Source organism: Anoplopoma fimbria, chromosome 15, assembly GCF_027596085.1.
Source record: "Anoplopoma fimbria isolate UVic2021 breed Golden Eagle Sablefish chromosome 15, Afim_UVic_2022, whole genome shotgun sequence".
NCBI lineage: Eukaryota > Metazoa > Chordata > Actinopteri > Perciformes > Anoplopomatidae > Anoplopoma > Anoplopoma fimbria.
Genome location: NC_072463.1, coordinates 9,547,844 through 9,572,239, shown reverse-complemented (window position 1 = coordinate 9,572,239; position 24,396 = coordinate 9,547,844). Strand labels below are relative to the sequence as shown.

Genomic DNA, 24,396 nt, shown 5'->3' with positions numbered 1-24,396 from the left:
TTCAGATGTTCTATTAATAGTTGCCTATATTTGGATTTTGTCTCTGGGATATGACAACTGCTCAGCAGCTCTTTATTCTGTTTCGACCAACTTAAAGCTAAAACTAAACTAAACCCAGAAGGTCACTGCTTGGTGTTTCATTATTTATTTAAAATAGAATTGTCAAAAAGGAAACATTTATGATGTATATATGATAAGACAGGGATTCAGTAGCTGGGTGTAGTATTTAAATTCCTTTAGACAGTTTGCATGATTTTTGTGTGTTTTTCTTTGTTGTTAAAAGTGTTTTGTGTACTGGCCTTTGCACCAGTAAAAACACTATGATTATAAGACATTTGCTGGTGTTCAATTTGTTCATTACCGATAAAAGTTGTTTTTAAGTGTGGGAGATGAGTCACTTAACTAAAATCATCCCACAGTCCAGCTGTAGGTCCCCTCATGCTGTATGTCCCCTCATACTGTAGGTCCCCTCATGCTGTATGTCCCCTCATGCTGTAGGTCCCCCTCATACTGTAGGTCCCCTCATGCTGTAGGTCCCCTCATACTGTAGGTCCCCCTCATGCTGTAGGTCCCCTCGTGCTGTAGGTCCCCTCGTGCTGTAGGTCCCCCTCATGCTGTAGGTCCCCTCGTGCTGTAGGTCCCCTCGTGCTGTAGGTCCCCCTCATGCTGTAGGCCCCCCTCATGCTGTAGGTCCCCTCATGCTGTAGGTCCCCTCATGCTGTAGGTCCCCCTCATACTGTAGGTCCCCTCGTGCTGTAGGTCCCCTCATACTGTAGGTCCCCTTGTGCTGTAGGTCCCCTCATACTGTAGGTCCCCCTCATGCTGTAGGTCCCCTCGTGCTGTAGGTCCCCTCATGCTGTAGGTCCCCTCGTGCTGTAGGTCCCCTCGTGCTGTAGGTCCCCCTCATGCTGTAGGTCCCCTCGTGCTGTAGGTCCCCTCGTGCTGTAGGTCCCCTCATGCTGTAGGTCCCCTCGTGCTGTAGGTCCCCTCATGCTGTAGGCCCCCCATACTGTAGGTCCCCTCGTGCTGTAGGTCTCAATGCTGCGTTTAGAGGTTCCAAAGGAGAGCCACCAAACAGCTGGCGAGGTGCTTTTTCTACAGTTATGCATTCATCATCCGGCAGCTGAGGGGCAAAACATACCTCCTAGTCATGTGTTTGATCCACAGGTCTAATCCTGTGCAGTGTGTGCAGTATGCAGTGTGTAGTGTGTGTAGTGTGTATAGTGTGTAGTGTGCAGTGTGTAGTGTGTACAGTATGCAGTATGTAGTGTGTCTAGTGTACAGTATGCAGTATGTAGTGTGTCTAGTGTACAGTATGCAGTATGTAGTGTGTCTAGTGTACAGTATGCAGTATGTAGTGTGCAGTGTGTACAGTATACAGTGTGTGTGTGTGTAGTGTACAGTATACAGTGTGTAGTGTTCAGTGTGTAGTGTGTACAGTGTTCAGTGTGTACAGTGTGTAGTGTACAGTGTGTACAGTGTGTAGTGTTCAGTGTGTAGTGTGTACAGTGTGTACAGTGTGTAGTGTGTACAGTGTGTAGTGTACATTGTACAGTGTGTGCTGCGCTGCGGCAGCGTTGCGCAGTATTGACTTTCCTCAACACTTCTCCAGGAGCCGGAAGCACAACAAGCCTGTCATGTGATTGTCTGCTCGTGCCCGTCTCTTGTCTAGTGTGTAGGAGCAGCTTCACATATAAAGTCCCTTCCGCGTGTTTAAGGAGGCACGTGAGCCGTGTCTGTTCCTCCAGCCGGTAGTTCAGCTCCACCGACTCATCACAGGCCTGACAGCTGTCTCACAGGTTAGCTTACATGTTAGCACGCCTCATATTAAACAGACTGTGCTAACGCTGTGCTAACGCTGTGTTCCCCCACAGAGCGGCCCGACACCCCGGCGGACATGTCTGACGTGAGTCTGTCCTCCGCCTCCTCTTCCGTGAGCTCAGCAGGCTCGGTTCTCACACACACACACACACACACACACACACACACACACACACACACACACACACACACACACACACACACTCTCTCTCACACACACACACACACACACACACACACACACACACACACACACACACACACACACACACACACACACTCTCTCTCACACACACATCAACACACACGTTGTAGCAAAAAGTTGCCTGTGTGTGTGTGTGTGTTGATGTGTGTGTGTGAGTGTTGTAAACAGCATTTATGGCAACATGCAGCTCGAGAGCCAAAGTGACAGATGTGTTTACTGTACGTAAACTAGAGTGTGTGTAACATGGTGTGTGAGTGTGTGTGAGAGAGAGAGAGAGAGAGAGAGAGAGAGAGAGAGAGAGAGAGAGAGAGTGTGTGTGTGCTGCATTCAGGTCCCTCACACTGCATCAGGACATTCGCCACGCTTCGTTTAGAGATGCTGTAGAACCTGGTCTAACCTTCATTATTTGTTTCCTCTGCAGGATTTGAAGAGATATCTGTACAAACAGCTGCAGAGGTGTGTATGCCGAGTGTTTATGGTGCCGTAGCATCAGAGCGGACAGTGAACACATCAGAATATTTAGTAAAATGTGTTCTGTTCTCCTTTAGTGTTGAAGGTCTTCATGCTATCGTTGTGACGGACAGGGACGGTGTCCCAGTCATCAAAGGTAAGACACCTGTTACACACTGTATTCTCCTTTTCTCTCCTCTATGTATTTTCCACATATTCATTTTGTATAGCCCCAAATCACAGAGTTGCCTCAGAGGGCTTTACAACCAGTCCACATCTATGACGTCTTCCATCCCAGGAGCCTCACACCAGCACAGGACACACACCTCAGGGAGAGAGCAAAGGAGCAATCTGTCTCTCAGGATGGACATACATTCAATAGTTGTTGTGTGTAATGCATGAACAACATAATAGAATTACAGCACATAATATAAATGATTCATATAATGAGAGCATAGTAAGCAGGAACTACAACCCCACAGTAAAGGGTAACCACGTGGATCCCTGATCAGGTGGTTTTCCTGGGATCAGGCTCCTCTCCTGACACAGTAAACAGGTTTTCTTCTCGTGCTTTGGACGACATGGCGAGCACCATTTTTAAAAGAGCTGCTTTTGGTGGTTTGATATCACTCTTGTAACATTTAGTCCCAAATTCTTTCAGACATGCAGTCTGTAATATTGCTTGCTCCATCTGTCTGCTGGAGTCAGTGTATAAGATAAGTGACCGTTCCATAAAGATTCAATTATACCATGACAGTACCAGACAAAAATACAATGCCCATGCGATTTTTGGCAAAATTGCCCTGTATATCCTCGAAATTCAATTCAGTTTATTTTGTATAGCCCAGAATCACAAATTACAAATTTGCCTCAGAGGGCTTTACAATCTGTGCACATGCGACATCCTCTGTCCTTCCCTCACATCGGCACAGGAAAAACTCCCCTAAAAAACCCCTTTAACAGGGAGAAAAAAGGAAGAAACCTATGGGAGAACGACAGAGGAGGGATCCTTCTCCCAGGATGGACAGAATGCAATAGATGTCATGTGTACAGAATGAGCAGCATAACAGTTCTTAGATACAACACATTCAATGTATATGACATAAATGATTCATATAATAAGACTACTTATAATAACAGCAGCAATTATTACAGTAGAATTATAGCCATGAAAATAGGGATAGTAATGTGACTAATAATAATAATCGAAGTAGCAGTGGGTGTCAGTCGGCTCACACCAGGAGGCACGACTACGGTCCAGGTACCACAACGATTCATGGAAACCTGCAGAACGAGAAAGCAAAAGGGCTTCAGGGTGGAAGTAAAGCTAAAATGCTTAATGGTACAGGTAATAGTAATAGTAATGTGACTAGTAATAATAATAATAATAATGGTGGTAGCAGTCGGTGTCAGCAGGGCCGTAGCAGGATGCACATCCACGGTCCAGGTACAGCCACGATTTATAGAAGCCTGCAAAGCGAGAAAGCACAAAGACTCCAGGGTAGAAGCAAGTCAATAAGCGTAATAGTACAGGCAATAATAATAGTAATGTGACTAATAATGATAGTGGTAGTAGTAGTGGGTGTCAGCAGGGCCTCAGTAGGTGGCACGATGACAGTCCAAATATAACCCCGATTCTTGGGAACCTGCGAGGCGAGAAAGCACAAGAACTCCGGGGAAGAAGCAAAATCAGTAATGTGCATAAATAGGAGATTAATACATAAAGAAGGAGGGAGAGAAGAGCTCAGCGTATCCTAGGTAGTCCCCCGGCTGTCTAGGCATATAGCAGCATATCTAGGGGCTGGACCAAGGCGAACCTGAACCAGCCCTAACTATAAGCGCTATCAAAAAGGAAGGTCTTAAGCCTGCTCTTGAAAGTGGTGAGTGTGTCTGCCCCCGGACTGAAACTGGAACCTGGTTCCACAGAAGAGGCGCCTGATAACTGAAGGCTCTGGCTCCCATCCTACTTTTATATACTCTAGGAACCACAAGTAACCCTGCATTGATTGAGCGCAGCTCTCTAGTTGGGTAATATGGAACTATAAGTTCCTTAAGATAAGACGGTGCCTGACCAGTTAGAGCTTTGTAGGTAAGTAAAAGAATTTTAAATTCTATTCTTGATTTAACAGGGAGCCAGTGCAGAGAAGCTAATACTGGAGTAATATGATCTCTTTTCTTAGTTTTTGTTAGAACACGTGCTGCAGCATTCTGGATCAACTGTAAAGATCTAAGACACCTATTAGAGCAGCCTGATAATAAGGAGTTACAGTAATCTAGTCTAGAGGTAACAAATGCATGAACTAGTTTTTCTGCATCACTTTGAGACAGGATTTGCCTGATTTTCGCAATGTTACGTAAATGAAAAAAGGCTGTCCTTGAGATCTGTTTTATATAAGAGTTAAAAGACAGATCCTGGTCAAAGATAACTCCAAGGTTCTTAACGGTAGTGCTGGATGCTAGAGCAATGCCATCTAGAGAAACTATATCGTTAGATAATTGAATTCGAAGGTGATCTGGACCTAGTAGGATAACTTCTGTTTTTTCAGAGTTTAACATTAAAAAGTTACAGGTCATCCAGGTTTTTATGTCCGTAAGACATGCTTGAAGTCTAGAGAACTGGTTAGTTTCGTCTGGCTTAATTGATAGATACAACTGGGTATCATCTGCATAACAATGAAAGTTTACTGAGTGTTTTCTGATAATATTCCCCAAGGGAAGCATATATAAAGTAAAGACAGATTGATCATTTCTAATAAGGAGTTGCTAATTAAAGGTAAAACTTCCTTAAGCAGCCTAGTCGGAATCGGGTCTAAGAGACAGGTGGAAGGTTTAGACTTAGAAATAGTTAAAGTCAATTGTTGAAGGTCGATGGGAGAAAAGCCATCTAAATATATTTCAGGTTCTACAGCTGTGGATCGATCGGTACTGGTTGAGGGCAGTAGATTATACATTTTTTCTCTAATAGTTAGAATCTTATCATTAAAGAAGTTCATGAAGTCACTACTACTGAGGTTTATAGGAATACACGGCTCAACAGAGCTGTGACTCTCTGTCAGCCTGGCTACAGTGCTGAAGAGAACCCTAGGGTTGTTCTTATTTTTCTCTATTAATGCTGAATAATAGGCTGCTCTAGCATTACGGAGTGCCTTCTTATATATTTTAAGACTGTCTCGCCAAACTAACCGCGCTTCATCCACATTGGTGGAACGCCATATCCTTTCAAGTTTTCGCGATATTTGCTTTAAATCGCGGGTTTGAGGATTATACCATGGAGCAAACCTCCTTTCTTTTATTAGCTTCTTTTTTAGAGGAGCTATAGAGTCTAGTGTCATTCGCAGTGAGCATGCAGCACTATCAACAAGATGGTCAATCTGAGACGGACTAAAGCTAGCGTAGGAGTCCTCTGTTATATTGAGCAATGGTACTGAATAAAACCCTGAAGAAATCGCTTCTTTAAATTTAGCTACAGCATTATCAGATAGACATCTAGTGTAGAAACTTTTGCCTAATGGCGTACACTCTGGTAGAACAAATTCAAAGGTTATTAGAAAATGGTCCGATAAAAGAGAGTTCTGTTGAGAGACAATTACATTTTCTACTTCAATACCATAAACCAGAACAAGGTCGAGGGTATGGTTAAAAGAGTGAGTCGGTTTATGTACACACTGACAGGAGCCAATAGAATCTAGTAATGAACCAAACGCAGTACTAAGGCTATCATTATACACATCCACATGAATATTAAAATCCCCTACAATAATAACTTTATCTGTCTTAAGGACTAAACTAGATAAAAACTCTGAGAATTCAGATAGGAATTCAGAATACGCACCTGGTGCACGATACACTATAACAAATAAAATTGACTTTAATGCTTTCCGCTCGGGTTTGAAAGACTAAGAACAAGGCTTTCAAATGAGTTGTAATTTAATTTAGGTTTAGGGTTTATTAATAGGCTTGAGTCAAAGATAGCTGCTACTCCACCTCCTCGGCCTGTGCCTCGAGGAATATGAGTATTAATATAACTTGGAGGAGTTGATTCATTAAGGCTAACGTACTCTTCATGACACAGCCAGGTTTCAGTAAGACAAAATAAATCAATATTATTATCTGATATTAAATCATTTACAAGTACACCCTTAGATGACAGAGATCTAATATTTAAGAGTCCACATTTAACTGTCCTGTTTTGATGCACTGTTGCATCGGTTGCCTTAACTTTTATTAAGTTATTTTGTAGAACTCCTCTTCTGTTGACTTTAAATAATTGAAGTGGCCGTGGGGCAGACACAGTCTCTATAGGGTTTTGGGTGGGTAACTGGGTGGGTAACTGCTCCAAAGGAAGCGCAGAGAGGTGTGAAAGACTGCGACTCTGCTTCTGCTTCCTGGTCTGAACTCTGGGTCATGGATTAGGTCCACTAATGAACTGGGTCAGATTTCTAGAGATGAGATCCGCTCCATCCAAAGTAGGATGGATGCCGTCTCTCCTAATCAGACCAGGTTTTCCCCAGAAAGTATGCCAATTGTCTACGAAGCCCACATTGTTTGCAGGACACCACCTCGACAGCCAGCGGCGGAATTATGACATGCGGCTATACATCTCATCATTGACCAGATTAGGGAGAGGGCCAGAGAATACTACGGAGTCCGACATCATTTTTGCGTACGAACACACCGATTCCACGTTCAATTTAGTGACCTCCGAGCGACGTAATCGGGTGTCATTACCGCCGACGTGAATAACAATCGTACGGTATTTACGTTTAGCCTTAGCCAGCAGTTTCAAATGGGATTCTATGTCGCCCGCTCTGGCCTCGGGGATGCAGTTAACTATGGCCCCTGTCTTCGCTAACTTCACGTTTCTCAGAATGGAGCTGCCGATCACCAGAGTTGGTTTCTCAGCGGGTGTCGCTGAGCGGGGAAAACCGGTTAGAAACGTGAAGTGGTTGGTGGTGCCCCGTGTGCTTCGACATAGAACTATGCTTCCTTCGGACAGTCACCCAGCCTCCCGGCTGCTCGGGGGTTGCCGGGGGACAGCTAACAGGAGCTACGTCTGGTTGGCCCGCACCGACTACGGGAGTGGGCTGGCTAACTGCAGTAGCTAACGACTGAGCTTCAATGGTGCGGAACCGGGCCTCTAACTCACTGAGCCTCGCCTCCAACCTAACAAACAAACTACATTTGTTACATGTACCCGTATCAGTAAAGGAGGCAGAGGCATGGCTAAACATGAGACACACTGAGCAGGAGGGAGGAGGAGAGAGAGCAGGAGAGAGAGAAGGAGAGAGGAGCGCCATCGCTAGCTGCTAAGCTAAATGAGGCTAGCTAGCGTTAGCAGAACTGAACAACGTGTAAACTGTTGGCTTAAGCGAAAAGTCGCTGAATTAAGATGTGATATGAGTGTTCAAGTGTTTTAAGTGTAAAACAGGTAATTAGCCGCTATAATAAAGAATGTCACACAATTCACTAGTTTTCGCTGGAGCTGCGAAAAGTACGCTATCAACTACGCTGAGAACCGGAAGTGAGGCAACACGCTTACCGCAGTAAGTCAGCAGGAATGGTTCTATTCATTGTCACCAGTTAGTAGTTAGAATATAGCTTTTTGTTTTTCAGCCTTCTGACACACAAACTGGCAGTACCCAAGCACAGTTAACATGTTGCATAGTAGGAGAGTCTTTTATGATTTGCTCACACGCTGTCTGTTAAGCACGATATTCATGCTGGAAGCAATTGACATTAATGGAGATTGATTGTCGGATGATTATTTTTCATTTGAATTATGAGGAGTTAAAATGATTAAAGACACAGATTGATGGACTGATCTGAGTGGAGAAGAATCTCATCAACAACTTAAACTGGCTTGTTCCCAGTTTAACGTTGCTATTTGAACTGATTTTACTTAATGCTTCAGAGATTTGGTCAGGTGATTGATAGGTGCGTAACAGTAAACACAGTGCAATAATAATAGACATTATTTGAAAATGTCAAATAAAAAATTGTAAACGAATAAAAGTACGTCAAAACAAGTATGTTAGTAAAGTGTATATTAGTAAAGAAAAGATATGCAGGACTGTATAACTGTGATAAATTGTACTAGGGGTGTAATTGTCTGAGTCAGTGGGGGTCCCGGACGTCTTGATGAACCGAGCTGAAGATGGGAAGAAACAGTTTTTGTAGCGTGAGATTCTTGGTCCCGATGGACTGCAGCCTCCTGCCAGAGGGAAGGGGCTCCAAGAGTTAGTGTTCAGGGCGAGAGAGGTAATGGGGGGGCAGAGGAAGCGGTGGGACTCCATAGCGGTGACCAGGGAGTCACACAGGGTGATGGGGGCAGGTGGGGCTGAGTTCTTGCAGAAATCCACAACTATCTCCACTGTCTTTAGAGCGTTGAGCTCCAAGTTGTTTAATCCGCACCAGGTCACCAGAGGGTCAATCTCCCACCTGTAGGTGGACTCACCCCCACCAGAGGTGAGTCCAATGAGGGTGGTGTCATCCGCAAACTTCAGGAGCTTGACGGACTGTAGACTGAAGGTGAAGCTGTTGGTGTACAGGGAAAAGAGCAGAGGGGAAAGAAGGCAGCCTTGAGGGGATCCGGTGCTGATGGTCCGAGAGACTGAGACATGTTTCCCCAGCTTCAAATGCTGCTTCCTGTCAGACAGGAAGCTTGTGATCCACTTGCAGCTGGTAGAGCTTGTCCTGCCGCAGTGAGGGGATGATGGCATTGAATGCAGAGCTGAAGTCCACAAACTGGATCTGGTGTAGATTCCTGAGGAGTCCGGATGCTGGAGGATGCTGTTTAACAGTGCTCGGAGAAGGCAGAATGCAACATGCGTTTAATCTCCGCCTGCGTATTTCACTTTGAGCTGCCTGTACATGAATGAAACACCATCATTCACACTTGAGTCATGTTGGAACTGTACCATTCAGCCCCGTCAGATAGCTGTCACAGCTTTGTCACAGCTTTTAAGGAAGCTGAGTTAGGAGCTAATCCACTTCTGCATTGGCTTCACTCATCAGAACCGCAGATTGCCGCCTGCTCAGAACGGACTACCTGGTGGGACACCTTTGTGTTGGGAAAACACAAAACACAGGAAACCTCTGTTGGTCTTGAGGAGCTGCAGCATTTATTTCTTCCACTGTACATTCTTTCACAATCCTGACTGCTAAACTAACTCTTCTGCCCCGCTACCAGATTTTGCCGCTGCTCTCTCTCTCACTTGCTTCACCACTCATTTCCCACCACACACACACACACACACACTGTCTTTGCTGTTCTCCAGATGACCTACGCTACTCTACCAACATCTGGCTCTTCGCATGTCACATTCATGTCGGCCGCCACGGTTCTCCCCCACGCCTGGCACGTAGAAGTTTCGACTGGTTACAATCCAAAACCTCACCACTAGATGGCGCCAAATCCCACAGACTGGACCGTTTAAGATTATCTCAATGATTTTGTCAAATGAAAAACGATGCCCACCCATGTCTGCACTGGTATCTCAGCTGAATAGCGTATTTCTTTGACACTATTTGAATTGAAAGGTGTCACCATGAAGCGGCCATTCACTGTCTGGAAGGTTGCTGAGGTTAACATTTTGTTGCCTCTGTGTCCCTGCAGTTGCCAATGACCACGCCCCGGTCCACGCGCTGAGACCCGGCTTCTTGTCCACTTTTGCTCTGGCCACAGATCAGGGCAGCAAGCTGGGCCTCTCCAAGAACAAGAGCATCATCTGCTACTACAACACCTACCAGGTAATATCTCAGAGGGATGATCGTGGTTCATCAATAAAGCTCATATCGAAAACAGACATAACAAAGTGCTTCACAGTTCAGGGTCAAATGAAAAGGGTCAGTGACTGCAAAGTGTAAATACACAGAATGGTGAAATTCATCACTCATAAATGGTTAAAAAATAAGTTTATAAATATGCCTTTGATTTACATTTCACAGAGTGCTCAATAACAAATCATTCAATTAAATTGGCAAACATAAAGAATTGACTTCCACAACATATCACCTGCAGCTACTTCTAATAGACTTTTTGTGCTGGTCTGAGGTCTGTGAGGTGTGCACATTCCCAGCCCACATTCTTCCTTCATAAATACGAGTTTGTGTGGAATGTACAAACAATAGAAAACACAAAAAAACAATTTTAACAATTTGAGACCAATGCACGCCATTAATAACCATAAAAATATAACGAAATAGAATTAAAACTACAATTATAGAAATAGTAGTTAAATTAAAAAAAAGATATATTAAAAAGAATAACAATAAAGAATAACATTGATCTAACTGCCCGGAGCATGGTAGCTCAAAGCTGCCTCACCAAAGGTTTTAGTCTTGCACTTTGGAACAACTAACAGACTGTAAAAGCATGTGAGACATATAAGACGGGTCAAGACCATGAGCTGCTTTGAAAACAAGTAAAATCATTTACAATTCAATATGGAAACTGACAGGCCTCCAACGTAACAGCTTGATACAGGTGAAATGTATTCTCTCCTTTTGGTCCTGGTCAGCTTGTGGGCCGCAGAGGCTGAACCAGCTGAAGCCTACACAGCACTTCATTGGGTCGAACAGATGGGGGCGCATTAGTCCAGTAGTCCAGCCTGCAAGAGTTAATATCTAAAACACATTTAGCAAGGAAATCATCACGTCCTGTGTCATCAGGAGGCACAGCCCCATACAGCTGTGTGTCATCTGCATAACAATGGAAAGAGTTGCTGTATCCCCTGATGACATCACTAAGGGGTAACTTGTATCGATTAAAGTAGTTGCCCTAAAATGGCTCCTTGGTGAACCCCTCAGGTTATTTTGGATATTTTGAAGAATTATCATCAATTTCTCCCTGCCAGAAAAAAAAAGAGGATTACAAGTTAAAGACAGCTCCCGGCAGTCCAGTGTCAACCCCAACTTTATTTAAAAGGATTTAGTGATCAGCAGTACTCAGATTGACTAGTACCACCACTAAAGGTTTATTAGTATCTAAATGTATCCTGATGTCATTTACTACTTTACTACTAGCAGGGCTTCACATTGCTGCTGGAAGCTTCTGTTCTAAGGGTGCTGACACACCGAGCGTCCAGTCCTCTGAGTACTGCCTATGTTTTCAGATGAACCTCTAATAATCCCTGACACGTGTGCTGTGTCTCTGTGTTGAACAGATCGTGCAGTTCAATCGGTTACCACTGGTCATCAGTTTCATAGCCAGCAGCAACGCCAACACAGGTAAAGTCTTCATCAGTAAAAATAATGTTTTTATGTATCATGGAAGTTGTGTTGTTTAAAAATAAATGTTGAAACACTTTTTGAATTCATTTGAAGTTCACCTTTTTCAATTGATCATATAAGAACATATGTTCTGTTGTAGCTATTTAACAGTTTTAGGGATTAATTTTTCTCGTATTTCAGTAAAATATTTCCGTGCCTCTTCAGATGTTTGTTACAGACACTACTGCAGTAGCCACAGCAGGTTGAACATTTAGATCACCCCTGCATAAGGATCACCAAACCCAGCATGTGCCATCAACATTGTACACCACTGCTGTGGTGTACAGTGGCTGAAGGTGTACAGTGGCTGAAGGTGTTACCCAGCAGTACATAGTGTTCAGGCATACACCGATTACACACAGATAACATTACTGCCCCACAGTCAAAATAAAACACATTGAGTTCATTTTCACACATCAGCGTCTACATTCATCAAATAGAAACACTCTTTGTAAAATACTACCGTGTTATTCTACATAGTAGAACGACAAACGTCACAGTTCTAAACTGTAAGTGCCTGCTCCTCACGAAGACAAAGAATGGCTCTACCTCCAGCTACCAGCCCACACTCCGTGCTGTGTCAATGCTGGACCTGAACCAGCCACCCTCCGGTTCCCCAAGCCCCCATACAGATATCCAGCCTCACTGACAAATATCTTTTCTTGTGAAATGTTGGGTGTGAAGAAGTAGAGGTCAAAGGTCTAAAGCCCTGCTAGAAGCAGCATTGTCAATTACACGCCACATTACTGACACCATGCTGATGATTCAGCTGCTCGTTGAGCCTCGCCAGTAGGACTACTTAACAGTATGGTGGCGCTAGAGGAAAGTTTCAGCTGACTGTGAGATGTGGCGTGCGCTGGGTTGACACTACCGTTGATCTGTGGAGAACAGGCTGAGACTTTGTCCTCATGAGGCTCTGGGTTGAGTGGTGACGTAATGCCGGTGCTCTCTGTGTCCTCAGGTCTGATCATGAGTCTGGAGAAGGAGTTGGCTCCACTAATAGAGGAGCTGAGGCAGGTGGTGGAGGTGACCTAAGCTCTGACAGACGGGTCCGACCTGAGCAGCATCACTGGATCACATCCTCCTGCTCGCTGAATCTCTCTCTATTGGTGCATTCAGGGCCAGAGTGGAAACCTGTGTGGTGGTTTTAACAGTTCCAAGTAATGACATCTTCATCTGTTTACGTCATGGTTGAACTTTCCTGTTCACTTTTTGTTCTGTTTACTTTGCTTTCTCTCATTTTCTGTTTCCTAAGTGCTTAGGTGCTTATAGTTTATATGTCAAATCAAATGTCAAGAAGTCTGAATAAATGACACTTTTAGCACCTATGTTGTTTCCTTGCCTTTTAAATCTTAGTCTTTAAGGTAAAGGCCATCCATCCTTTGTTAGAGGGTTTGCCTGAAGTCCTTTTCTATGGAAAGCCTTTAATTTAGCAGCCAAAAGTATTTCAGAGAGATATTCCTGTGCTTTAAGGCCAAACCTACAGTTTTATGCATTCACCTGCTAGATTTGATTTGGATGTGTCCAAAGGATTCATGGCTGACTAATTCAGTTAACTCCTGCTGCCACTCTGAGCCGGTAGAGGGACAGTCCGGCTCTTTTAAAATGGGGTTGTATTGTTTTGTTCCCTACAGATCACAACAGACCAGACAAACGGGTTTTGCTCTAGTTTAGTTCCCTCAGGGTGCAGTGACACACATGGATCTGTTTTTGGAAAGAACGAGTGATGGTTTGAACAATCAAGTTAAATGTCTTTCTATACCTTTAGAGTTAACTGTTTTGTTTCATTTGAGCGTACGTGTAGCTCTAGCTCTAGGTAAACTACACGTACGTGTAGTTTACATTTAGCCAAACATTTTACAGAAGCATAATCCAGCTTCTAACTAGGAGTTGGATCTCACGTAGTTGTCTTAATCATGTGGGAAAACCATGTTTGACATCAACACGCCACCACAAATATCCCCACCAATGAAAAGAGGACAGAAGCTGAGTGACTTGACATGGCTTTAATAATCATTGTGGATTGTTCATTGGTCTTTACAAATACTGCCCCTGAGTCCTTAGATTAGTGTTATAGTATAATACAATTGCTAATGTTAAACAGTGCTGTCACTTTACTTGAGTGTATAAGATAATAGTTACTTCAACGTCTACTTGGGAGCTTAATACAAGTATGTTTGGGGGTCCAGAAGTCCAGACACCACACGGGGAGGATTTCATGAAAGACAGATGATTTCCAGCAGCCCATTATTCTAAGAGGGGATTATCACTAATAAACTCATCAAGGTCTATCATATCAGCACATAGTTCAGAGATGTGATGGTACCAGCACGTCCATCTTGGGTTCTGAGCCAATGGTCTGTGTGCCGGGTACTCGTCTCTGCTTCTCTGCTGGACCTTATCTACTGTAGGCAGTACTGCAGAAGTGCTTTATACAACCACACTTCAAAAGAACTGAACCATCTCTTTAAAGGAGCGGTGCAGGAGCTTCTGATTAAACTTTGATTTTGTCACTTCAGAATGATTGATTCATTAGAATCCTTCAAAGCATCAGTCTTCAGTAAACGCTCACGCAGTGCTCACCGGCTGAGGACATCTCTATCTCTATCTCACAAACCTATTCAATGTAACATGTAGTGGATGTTCCTTGAATCATCATCATCTTGGGCTGACTTTTTTTCAAATACATGCTGATTTATTCAAAAATACAAGTGTATTTACAGTTTTAAAACTAAATGTTTCCAGGAGAGAACCGATTGCTTTGGAGTTATACAAGGATAAGACTGGACACAACCTATGCTTATCTTATTGACAAACCCCCACAACCCAACAATGAATGTATCTCCTAGCAACAGCCACACTGTTGCACTGGGTGACATGTTTCAGGAACACACACACTAGTTTATTCTTACTCCATTCCACATACATCGTCCTGCTGCCGGAAATACAAATTAAAATCAGTGTGTAAATAGGACAACAAATGCATTATTTCCCTCTGTTTGTGTAGCTGTTGGCTCAGTGGTGGGAACCAATGGGCTTCGAGCTGAGAGCCACAGACGGGTTGGGGGGAATCAGAAAGGACTCAGAGACACACTCACACACTGTTGGTTTTGGTCTTACACAATCATGGCTAGCAATATCCTTTAAGTAGATGTTCATGTTCAACATACAGGTTCCTCTGGGTGATGAGAAACGAAGCATCTCTCATCAAGCAAAGGTGAATCACATGTAAGCAGTGAGTCCGTCAGTCCACTGAGGGGAGTGTGTCCCGGTGTCTCCACGCTCCACTCCACTTGGATGGCGCTGTTCTTTATTCTTCATCCAGCTGATCTGATGTTTTCTATGAACTCGAGGATTCGTTCCATCAGAAGTCATCGGCCTTTGAGTATCTGTGACTGGAAATAAAGAGACTTTCACTGCCGGCTGCAAAAACACACGTTTCAGCTTATTGAAATCAACTGATGCTTTATAACGGAGGTTAGTTAGTGTTAAGCCTAGTCAACATAAACATACGCTGCCACCTTCAGAACTCTTGAGTTCAAGTTGTCTTCTTCTACGACTTTGAGTTGGATCCAGAGCCACTGAGCTTTACCTAAACCCACCCAACGACATTAGTGTATGAATACATTTCCCAGCGTGCATATTTGGGTTTTCTAGTCTCATATGACAAGATGATGTACTTTAATGAGACACATTTTTTCTCTGAAAAAATGAAATGTATAATCAATAACACATGTTCTCCTCATTACGCATGTAGCTGACTGACTTCACTGCGTGGCTCACGGTGGGCCGGCTTCATACATAGCAGGTCCACATCTCTAAATATATGGACGCTTTCAAGCTGCTCAACTTTTCGGCCATATCAGTGAAAGAAGTGAAGTCATTTATGCTTCATTTTGTTACACTCATATTTAGTTGTAGGCTGCACTAAGCTGATGACTCGATAAATGTGTTGTATGTCTCATGACAGTATCATAAGTGAGAAGTGGAGACAATCACAATATTTAAAATTATTTAGCAAAATGCCAACAATCACATCAAAAAGTCGAACTAAGGATCCGAACTGCAGCAGTGAGTCTTGCCAAACACAACAGGCAGCAGGAATGTTTCCAGAGGCTAATGATTACTGAGGAGTGCTCTGGCTCATGGATCAGTGTCAGTCTCTTCTGTATTCTTCTAAGCTCTGAGTATCACTAGTAGCAGGTCTGCAGTAAGCTAATGATTTATTCCAGTAGTGAGGTAATCTGGGCAGTCGGTCACCACAATTAATGAAGTAAAAGTAAATACTTCAGCACATATTTACTTCAAACTACAGTTACCTCCTCGCTGTGTTTCCTTCGCCAACCAGTCAAGTTGCAGATTACATCCATGTCAGTCCAAAATGTCATCACTTCATATTTGAATCCAATTAGACATTTGTGTGTAATTGTCATATTTGGCATATCATTTCTTGAGTAATGGCCTTAATGTCTTTTGTGAGGTCACAGTGATACAGATTCAACTTTAACGTTACACAGCATTGTGTTTTTTAACCAGCAGCAGGATCAGTGGGTGAAGAAACGTGGTGTTTTTCTAGAATTAAGGTGAGCCACCACTTGGCTCACTTTCTGTTTGCTTGTACTTCTCAAAGTAAGTATGATTGCAGAGTTGTTATCACTCATAAAGTACACTACTAATCCTCCCTGTGGATGCCTCAGTGAAACCAATCAATCTCCCTCATGTCCTTTGACTGTGTGCCAGCTACTGAGCCATTCTCAGCAAGAGCAGCGCAGATTTGACTGCGCATGTATATATTACCCAATGATAGGACACCCGACATCTTTTAACACTGCTTGGAATGCTTTTCAACAATCCCAATTGAAGTGAGCACATTGTGTCCAGAGATTATCACATTACATTATCAGTAGTTCTATAGGTATTGCTACACTATAATATGGAGTGAAGCGTGCCCACTTCCTGCCAGCACTGAGTAAAGCATGCAGAGTGAACAAACTCACCAGTTTCCACCTCAGGATCTTGATCCACTCGTCTGCCTCCACGCCCGTCTTTGCACAGAGATAAAATGTTCTCTCAGGAAACACCAGGCTGTGGACACAAGGCGATAAGGAGAGCAGAGATGTGCGTTCATAATTATTATCATTACTTTTTACTCATGAAAGTCATGTGTGCAGACTTAAAAGCGGTTATAACTCACACAGTTCCTGCACTACTAGACTCTGAGATTATCCTCCAATCATAAGCAGCACTGAAACTTTGACTATGTGTAGCTGGCCAATCAGGATACGACTTGAAAAAAAGTTGTTTACCTTTACACACTAGGACCAGTCAAGATTATCCAGCCAACTAGATACAAATCCAGTTTAAAAGATGAATTAGCTTTCCCTGGCATCCTTACATACATGTATGTAAACTGCATGGGGTCAGTGAACTTCTCTAGCTGTGACCTACATTTTAATGAGCGTCTCTAGTGTCTTCATAATTAAAGATGTCAGCGCTACTAGCCTGAAGTCATTGAATGTCGCATGGGTTTTAATCTGAGCAGCTGTAACTGGGCCAATCCGTGAATGCTTCCATTACTTAAAGACCCTGTATTGTTGAAGACATAGCATACAATACAATGAAAGATGCTGCTTAGCTGCTCAGCACAGGTTTTGAGAATCTGGCCACAGACATTATCAGGCCCGGGACTCTTACTAGACTTAATGAGCCTGCAATAAAATAGCAATAGACAAAGCTGGAGGAGCCCTGGTGTTGCTCATTAATCCATTTAGTGCTTCAGTACAATGATGATTATCAAATCTTAGAAAAAAGCAGCCAACTGTTTATCTGAATTAAAACCAGCCACAGCGATGTTACTATTGCCTTTCTCCTCGGACCCCCTTGAATCCTTGACGCGGGGGAATGCAGCTGTTTTGCAGTTGCTCTCGTGCATGTTGACCAACGCTAACTTTCTTCCCTTTTCTCCTGATTTGAGTCATTTTCAAAAGTAATTCCTTGTGATCACATGATCACTAAATAGCTCCTGATTTATGAAGGAGACCCATGAGGAATACGTAAGATCCAGTGGCTGGTGATTCCATTGTTTAAAAGAAACTCCTGTTTATAGGTGATTGTTTGGGAGACAGGGGTAGTTCACAGAAAGGCAGCAGTGGCTTTACGGAGGTTACAACCTGTAACCTCCGTAAAGCCACTGCTGCCTTTCAGTTCATGTGCACTTCTCCTCCCCTCCCCTTGTTTCCTTCTGCTATTTCACAGCTCTCACTTCCCTTTTACAAACAACACAAATGTCCAATTTTGCTGCCCTGGAAAGTACAGCTGTGTGGCCTCAGACTGCAGTGCTGTGACTTCCGACATATATTTGATTTGCTTTTTCTTCATATTTTTAGTGTCATCTGATACATTTGCAGATGTTTTTCTTTTGGTATCCATGTCTGTATTGCATATCTATATCACTATATTTTATCAAACATACATGTTTTATTCATTTTGCGTGTGGCCAACACCAACATTTAGTGTTCATTGGTGTATTGAAGGCTCAAGACTCACAGCACACAGCAACCACAGTATATTTGTCCTATATTATACTATATTACTGATAGTACCTTCGTCATTTCACTATTAAAAGATTTCAAACCTCACATTTGGCCAAAACATCATTTTGGACCACGATATTGTGGAGCTGTATAGACAGCTGTTGCCATGGTACAAATTCCTAAATGGTTAAAGGTTAAAATGGCTGTGCACGCTGGCAGTATAATCATAACAAAATCAAAATGTCAGGTTCATGACAAGGTGTCCAAAATTAGGCTTGCAGGTGAGCAGACATTTAAAATGATGGAGAAGACCCACCGGAAGCTAACAAATGGCATTACAAGGCCACAGGTTGTTGCTGTGGATGTATCCATGCTCACTAGATAGCCGGTCGATAGCTGTGTCAACAGGCAACATACTTGTCTGATGTCAGACAAAACTGTCAACTCGTTAATAATATTATAATGAGAAGTAAAATGTATTTGTTAATCAGGGAGGTCATATCCCTCTCTGGAACGCCAAAGAGAGGCCGCTGAGTGAAGGATTCAGAGACATCAGAGTAATTGTCCCATACAGACCCGCCTTCTATTCTGGGAGGGTTTGTTTTTATATTTTAGTTTACTTGTAAGGGTTAAAGACTCACAATGTGTTTGTAAAGATATGGCAGTCTCAGCTTAAAGTGACAGTTACGGAGTTACACAAAGGAGGAAGGCTGGAGGTGAGTCGAGAAGAGGGACAGTGATAGGCCAACAAAGACACCACAGAAAAAACAGCCGAGCCAGAGTCTCAACCCGTCATCTCGTAGCAGAACAACAGCCTTTTACAATAGGCTAATAATTGAATATTACTTTATTTAAATTAAAAGTATGACTCCTACATGTGTGGTCCAGTTTTAATTTCCACATTTCATTATAGTGCATTCTCTCAGTGCTGATCACTGACTGACATCACTTACCAGAAACAGTTGACTCTGTCCTGAGAGTAGTCAAACTGGACTGCAGAGCAGGCTCTCAGATCCAGGGTTCGAATGGGCTCCTCACACTGCAATAGAGACACTCTGCAGCTTACACGTCCACACTACAAGCTCCATGTGGTTTGTCTGATGCGACTAGAAGCACCTTAATTCAAATTCTCTATCTCTATCTCATCTTCTCTATCTCTACCGTCATCAAATATCCAAACGTGAAGCTGTCAAACAGCACATCTAACACACAGTGTACTCAAGCTGAGGAGAGACTCACCATTTTGTCTTTGAAGTATTTCAGTTCATGTCTGTGCAGTGTGAACCACCTCTGTTTCCAGTTCTGCAAAAGGTAGAAAAGGAGAGGTATTTGAGGTATCACCTCAGTCAGTGGTCTGTGTTCGGTGTCCTGCTACACTCCACTGAGATAACATTTCATCTCCAGATTTCCATTTGTGTCCAGACACGCTGAGGTGTACCTCTACAGCTGCTCTTACCTTCACAAACGCTCCCTGCTTCACCAGATAGCCTTCCTTTGTGCCCAGCTGAAAAGACACACTTTGTGTTAGTAGGAAAACAATTCTACTACTCTGAGCAAAATATTCACTTTCAAGGATAATTCTGTTTTATTGCAACTTGGATCTGGGCCAAAATCATCTCAACTGACTAGCTTTGTGTTTTAACTGTTAACCACATCTCACGGCTCTTCGTGGGTGAACATAGATGTTGGGCTCACTAATCGTGGGGCTGGCTCAGACAGCTCAGATCAGTAAACACAACTATAGGTCTCCAATCACATAATGACACATGGTTGTATATAGCTGGAGGGGCTAATGTCAGTCTCTGAAGACTGATGTGAATGTTCTCCTGGATCTCCTCTAGCTGTCCTCTGTCTCCTGGTCAATGACCTTTGACGTCTTCTCATGGATGCTGTTGCCGTGAACTAACTAGCTGTAACAACCCCCAAAAGCTGTCACATGTGATGTCATGGTGATGATGGTGGAGGGGGGGGGTCTTCAGATCTTAAGTTGTTGAATGGTTTGTGACGTTCTCACAGTTCAGCCTTGTAAGAGAGGCACGCTGGAGCACTTCTGAAGGTCACCATTGAGTTACTGTGACAGAGTTTGTCTTTGTAAATCCGGGTGGGAATCTCCCCGTCCACTCCTAGTGCCTTTTAGCCCTGATTGCCCCCGGACCTGCTGCAGCTTCCTCTCCATCCTCCTCCTCTTCACTGACAGATGTGTGTGCTGTATATGAAGATCTGATATATATTTGGGATCAGCTGCTCACAGATGGGAGTGTGCAGAAGGGGGCTTACCGAAGGTGCATTCGGTACCAGATCATTCTCTGTGCGGCCTGTCTGTATGGCGGTGTGAACTCTCACGGACTCATAGATGGACGGCTCCTCCACACGCCACGGGTACGGACACTTCAGCACAATCAGGGTTCCTGGTTCAGAGACGGGGGGGGGTCACAGGTCAGACCACCTTGCAATAACACACAGAAGAAATACAACATCCGACAACACAGTGGATGTGCTTGGGGTTTTTCTGTTGTTGAACTAATAAACTCTGTCTATGTTATATAAAAACACATGTGTAGGCTGTGAGCCACAGCACAGCCTCAGATCTTTGTGACTCCCTGCCTGAGTACACAGGATAGCCATCTCTTTAGCATCTTTTAACTCACTCCTAATTCTTTAAGCTTGCACTTTGTTCTACTCTTGAACACTTTGTAACTCTATTTGAGCCCTTCACAACCTTGTGCTGGAACAAGTGATTTCTAGTAAAGCTTCAAAAAGGCTCAAAGAATCTCACCTTCGCTATGAAAGCATTCCACCAGAGCGAAAGCCATGAGATGAAATGTGCTGTTTCACTGTATGAGCTGTATGCAGTAGGCTTGTTAGAAGAACTGAGGTTCTGCATACCTGTGTCACTGCCCAACAGAGGCTGGTTAGCAAAGTGGTTGACGAAGTCTTGTAGGGTTATAAACTCGTTGAACCCAAACACGTAACCGTTGTCTTTGCGTGTCACGTGAAAATGCTTCACGGAATCCCTCGCCCTATGTGTCAAATGACAAACAAACATTTAACATTGCACTGTTAAAGAAATAAATAAATGTGCACAAATATCTCAGTGTTATATAAGCATTCGTTATAGTGTTTTAACAGCACATATATGTAGCTAAGTGGCTGCGATATTGGCATATTCATCATGCAAACTTTCTGTGTAACCCGTGTATTAAAAAGTAAACCCACTAGCCGGAAGATCACAGTCAATCCATCCCTGGCTGACATCTTATCATCTACCTTGGGAGCTTCAAATTAGGCTCAATTAGCTTCTCTTCCAAACTCTCCACTACTGTTGATGTACTTTGTTCAGAGATGACTATTTGCTGCCTCCACTGTTGATGTGCTTAATTACATCCTATAAATGAGTAGTGTTCATTTCTAAGGAAGTGGAATGCTGGATAGGCCGGGTAGTCCATGCAAGGTAACCAGGTAACCAGGTAATCAGGTAACCAGGTTCATTTATTGTCATTGTACAACAGGTTTATTGCCTCATTTTGCTAGATCAGAAAAATACACAGAAAAAAGAAGTCTGGTGGTAAACAGCTGATACTTGTGTCTCATTCAGAATGAAAGTGTTGGACGGACTGACCTGACAGACAGGGCAAAGCAGCCTGGTCCCTCGTTACTGTTTCTCAGCAGATAACTTCCATCGGTCCCATTGGACAAGAGAAGGGCCTCTGCGGCGTGGCGGGACAGGTCATAGTGGTACCACCTTCAGAAAAAAAAATCAACAAGATTAACCTGTAGCTCTACTCTGATGAACTGTGAGCCTGACAACAATCAATGAATCAAATGTAAAATATCTGGTAACTGTGGCTGTCGTAGGACATGGATAAGCCCGAGCAATCATTTCATTTGACCTGAATGAGTGGCTTTGGAGGGAGACCTCCAGGGATATCAACCCTGCCTTTAGGGGTAACATGATGCCACTACAGCAGCATGATCCAGCAGTTTGGAGCCCACACGGTGTGTCTAAAAAGGCAGATTCAAAAGGTGGCTCTGGGCCTTCTCTCCCTTCTCTCCTCTTCATTTGCTGTGACAGAGAGTCCAGTATGATGGCCACTTAACATCATGTCCTGCTCTGTGTGGAACACCAGGGGTCCACATCAAGCATTCTTGAACACAGAGGTGAGAGACAGTAACGTCCACAGTCACTTGCATTTAGGTGCGCTGTGAGCGTTTGTATCCTGTATAGAGCTAAAGTCTAGTTTAGGTTAAAAATCATATAGATTCATGAGAGGATACTGCAGGTAGTAGAGATAATCACTGAAGCCTTATCCTTTTGTAGACACGTCATCCTAGACTCAACTGTTGATCAAACTTTAAAAACCACAATCTATTTTAAAAAATGATCTTTTAAAAGTTGTCTGTGACTGCGCCTTTGTTGTTTGGGGTTTTGAGTTTTTACTTCATTGTAAGCACTCGATAAGAACAACAGAACAGAAGCTCTTTTTTTAAAGAGTCATAAAAAGCAGCCAGAAGTTGGGCTGGGTAAAATGGTTGAAATCAATATTACAATACCATAAGGAATATTTTTCCGATAGGCATGCACAGGTTCAGCTCGGAGCGACCTTTTTACTCATGAAGGCCCAGTGAAACCAGGGGAATTCATGCTGTTGACCATTAACAAGCCGGCAGTTTTACATGTGAGGGAACTAGAGAGCCTCCACAATGGAGGAAGCCATCTGTATATTCATGATTACACTAAACCAAGTTTAATTCAGCCCTCCTGGAGTATAAACTGCTCCACTAAAGAGGTGTGGTTTGAAGATAGATATAAGATAAGAGTTGAGTTGAATAAACAGTTTGAACTGTTGGGTTTTTTCTGTTAAACAACCCTCAGTCTGTAGGACAGGTGCAGAGGAAACTAGTAAAGGGAAGTGAAAGTGCACTATTTGCATAAAGAGTTGCTGAGAGTGTTTAAAAAAAACAACAACAGCCATGCAGTCTGTAAACACAGCATGGAGGATTATGACAGCGGAGTGATTGTGTGGATGTTCAACCTAACCACAGCTCTACCATCCATTCTGCCCTCTGAAAGCTTAGTGTTCCATGTCACAGAGTATTCATTCAGCTGTGTCTTTAGCACTGAAGTGTAGTAATAGGTGGTGCTGTCCTGGACTGACAGGTGTTTGACAGGCAACATGCTGAGGGGGCAGAATATTAGGCACACCTAAACAAAAGTTGAACATTATAAGCTTAATAAAAGAAGAATACATTGCTGAGCTATTGCATTATATTACATTTGATTGTACAGGCGCACCTGGTATGTCACTTAAAGTGTCACAGCACTGAACCAGGTCCACATTCTCTCTGACACACAACAGCAGTTTAATGCTGCCTTACTCTGAGCTTCATAAACATCCTATTTTCTCTAATTAATTATATTTATGGATTACATAAAAAGAAAAAAAGGGAAACAGCGAAACTGTTTTCAAAGCTATTTGCCTATTATGCAACACCACTGTGCAGAGCGGCCGAGTCCCGAGCCGTGAACACACTTATGAGAAGGATGAATGGATGCCACCGTAATATCTGGGGGTTCATTTTACCGGACAGTCTCCCATCCTTCTACAAACACGGGCAGAAGTGTGTGAGCAGGTCAGAACACTGTGAACGCCATCATTGTGACCCGCAGTCTGGTTCAGTCTCCTTCTAGAAGGAGCAGCTCGTTTTCTGTAAGAGACAAAGAAGAAAAGCCACGCGCTCTTACCCCAAAGTCTCCAACTCGTCGGCGGACGCATCGCTGTAGTAACTCATGTCGCTGTGTGGACTCGCAGAGAGGAACAGAGAGAAGTGACAGCGGGGAGCTCGAGGCAGACACGCCTCAGAGGAAGCTGAGCCGACCGACACTCATCCGTCACACGAGACTTTTCTCATCGCAGCCAGTCATGTCCGGCCTCAGCTTTCATGGCATCAAACATTCCAGAGGTGGAAATAAGACCTTCTGACCTGAACACCTGGATATTATATTCCATTTATATTAAGCATTTAGATCAGGGGTGGGCAATTATTTTTCCCAGGGGGCCAAATGAGCAACTGAAAATATTTTGGAGGGCCGGGCCAAAATGCCTAACTCAATTATGC

The 24,396-nt window shown here is 43.4% G+C and overlaps 2 protein-coding genes across 2 annotated transcripts; one reads left to right on the top strand and one right to left on the bottom strand.

Moving 5' to 3' along the window:
- Positions 1 to 1,622: 1,622 nt before the first annotated feature.
- lamtor3 (late endosomal/lysosomal adaptor, MAPK and MTOR activator 3) lies at positions 1,623 to 13,074 on the top strand. The gene is made up of 7 exons (XM_054613873.1): positions 1,623 to 1,799; positions 1,875 to 1,906; positions 2,448 to 2,482; positions 2,575 to 2,633; positions 10,092 to 10,225; positions 11,641 to 11,704; positions 12,708 to 13,074. The coding sequence occupies exons 2-7, from the start codon at positions 1,898 to 1,900 to the stop codon at positions 12,779 to 12,781; spliced, it is 375 nt and encodes a 124-aa protein (XP_054469848.1). The 5' UTR covers positions 1,623 to 1,799; positions 1,875 to 1,897; the 3' UTR covers positions 12,782 to 13,074.
- Positions 13,075 to 13,743: 669 nt separating this feature from the next.
- dapp1 (dual adaptor of phosphotyrosine and 3-phosphoinositides) lies at positions 13,744 to 24,167 on the bottom strand. Its single transcript, XM_054614507.1, has 9 exons — positions 24,023 to 24,167; positions 21,899 to 22,021; positions 21,166 to 21,299; positions 20,557 to 20,687; positions 19,736 to 19,783; positions 19,519 to 19,581; positions 19,233 to 19,318; positions 16,744 to 16,831; positions 13,744 to 15,141 (listed from the first exon to the last, which is right to left on the bottom strand). The coding sequence occupies exons 1-9, from the start codon at positions 24,067 to 24,069 to the stop codon at positions 15,118 to 15,120; spliced, it is 744 nt and encodes a 247-aa protein (XP_054470482.1). The 5' UTR covers positions 24,070 to 24,167; the 3' UTR covers positions 13,744 to 15,117.
- Positions 24,168 to 24,396: the final 229 nt, after the last annotated feature.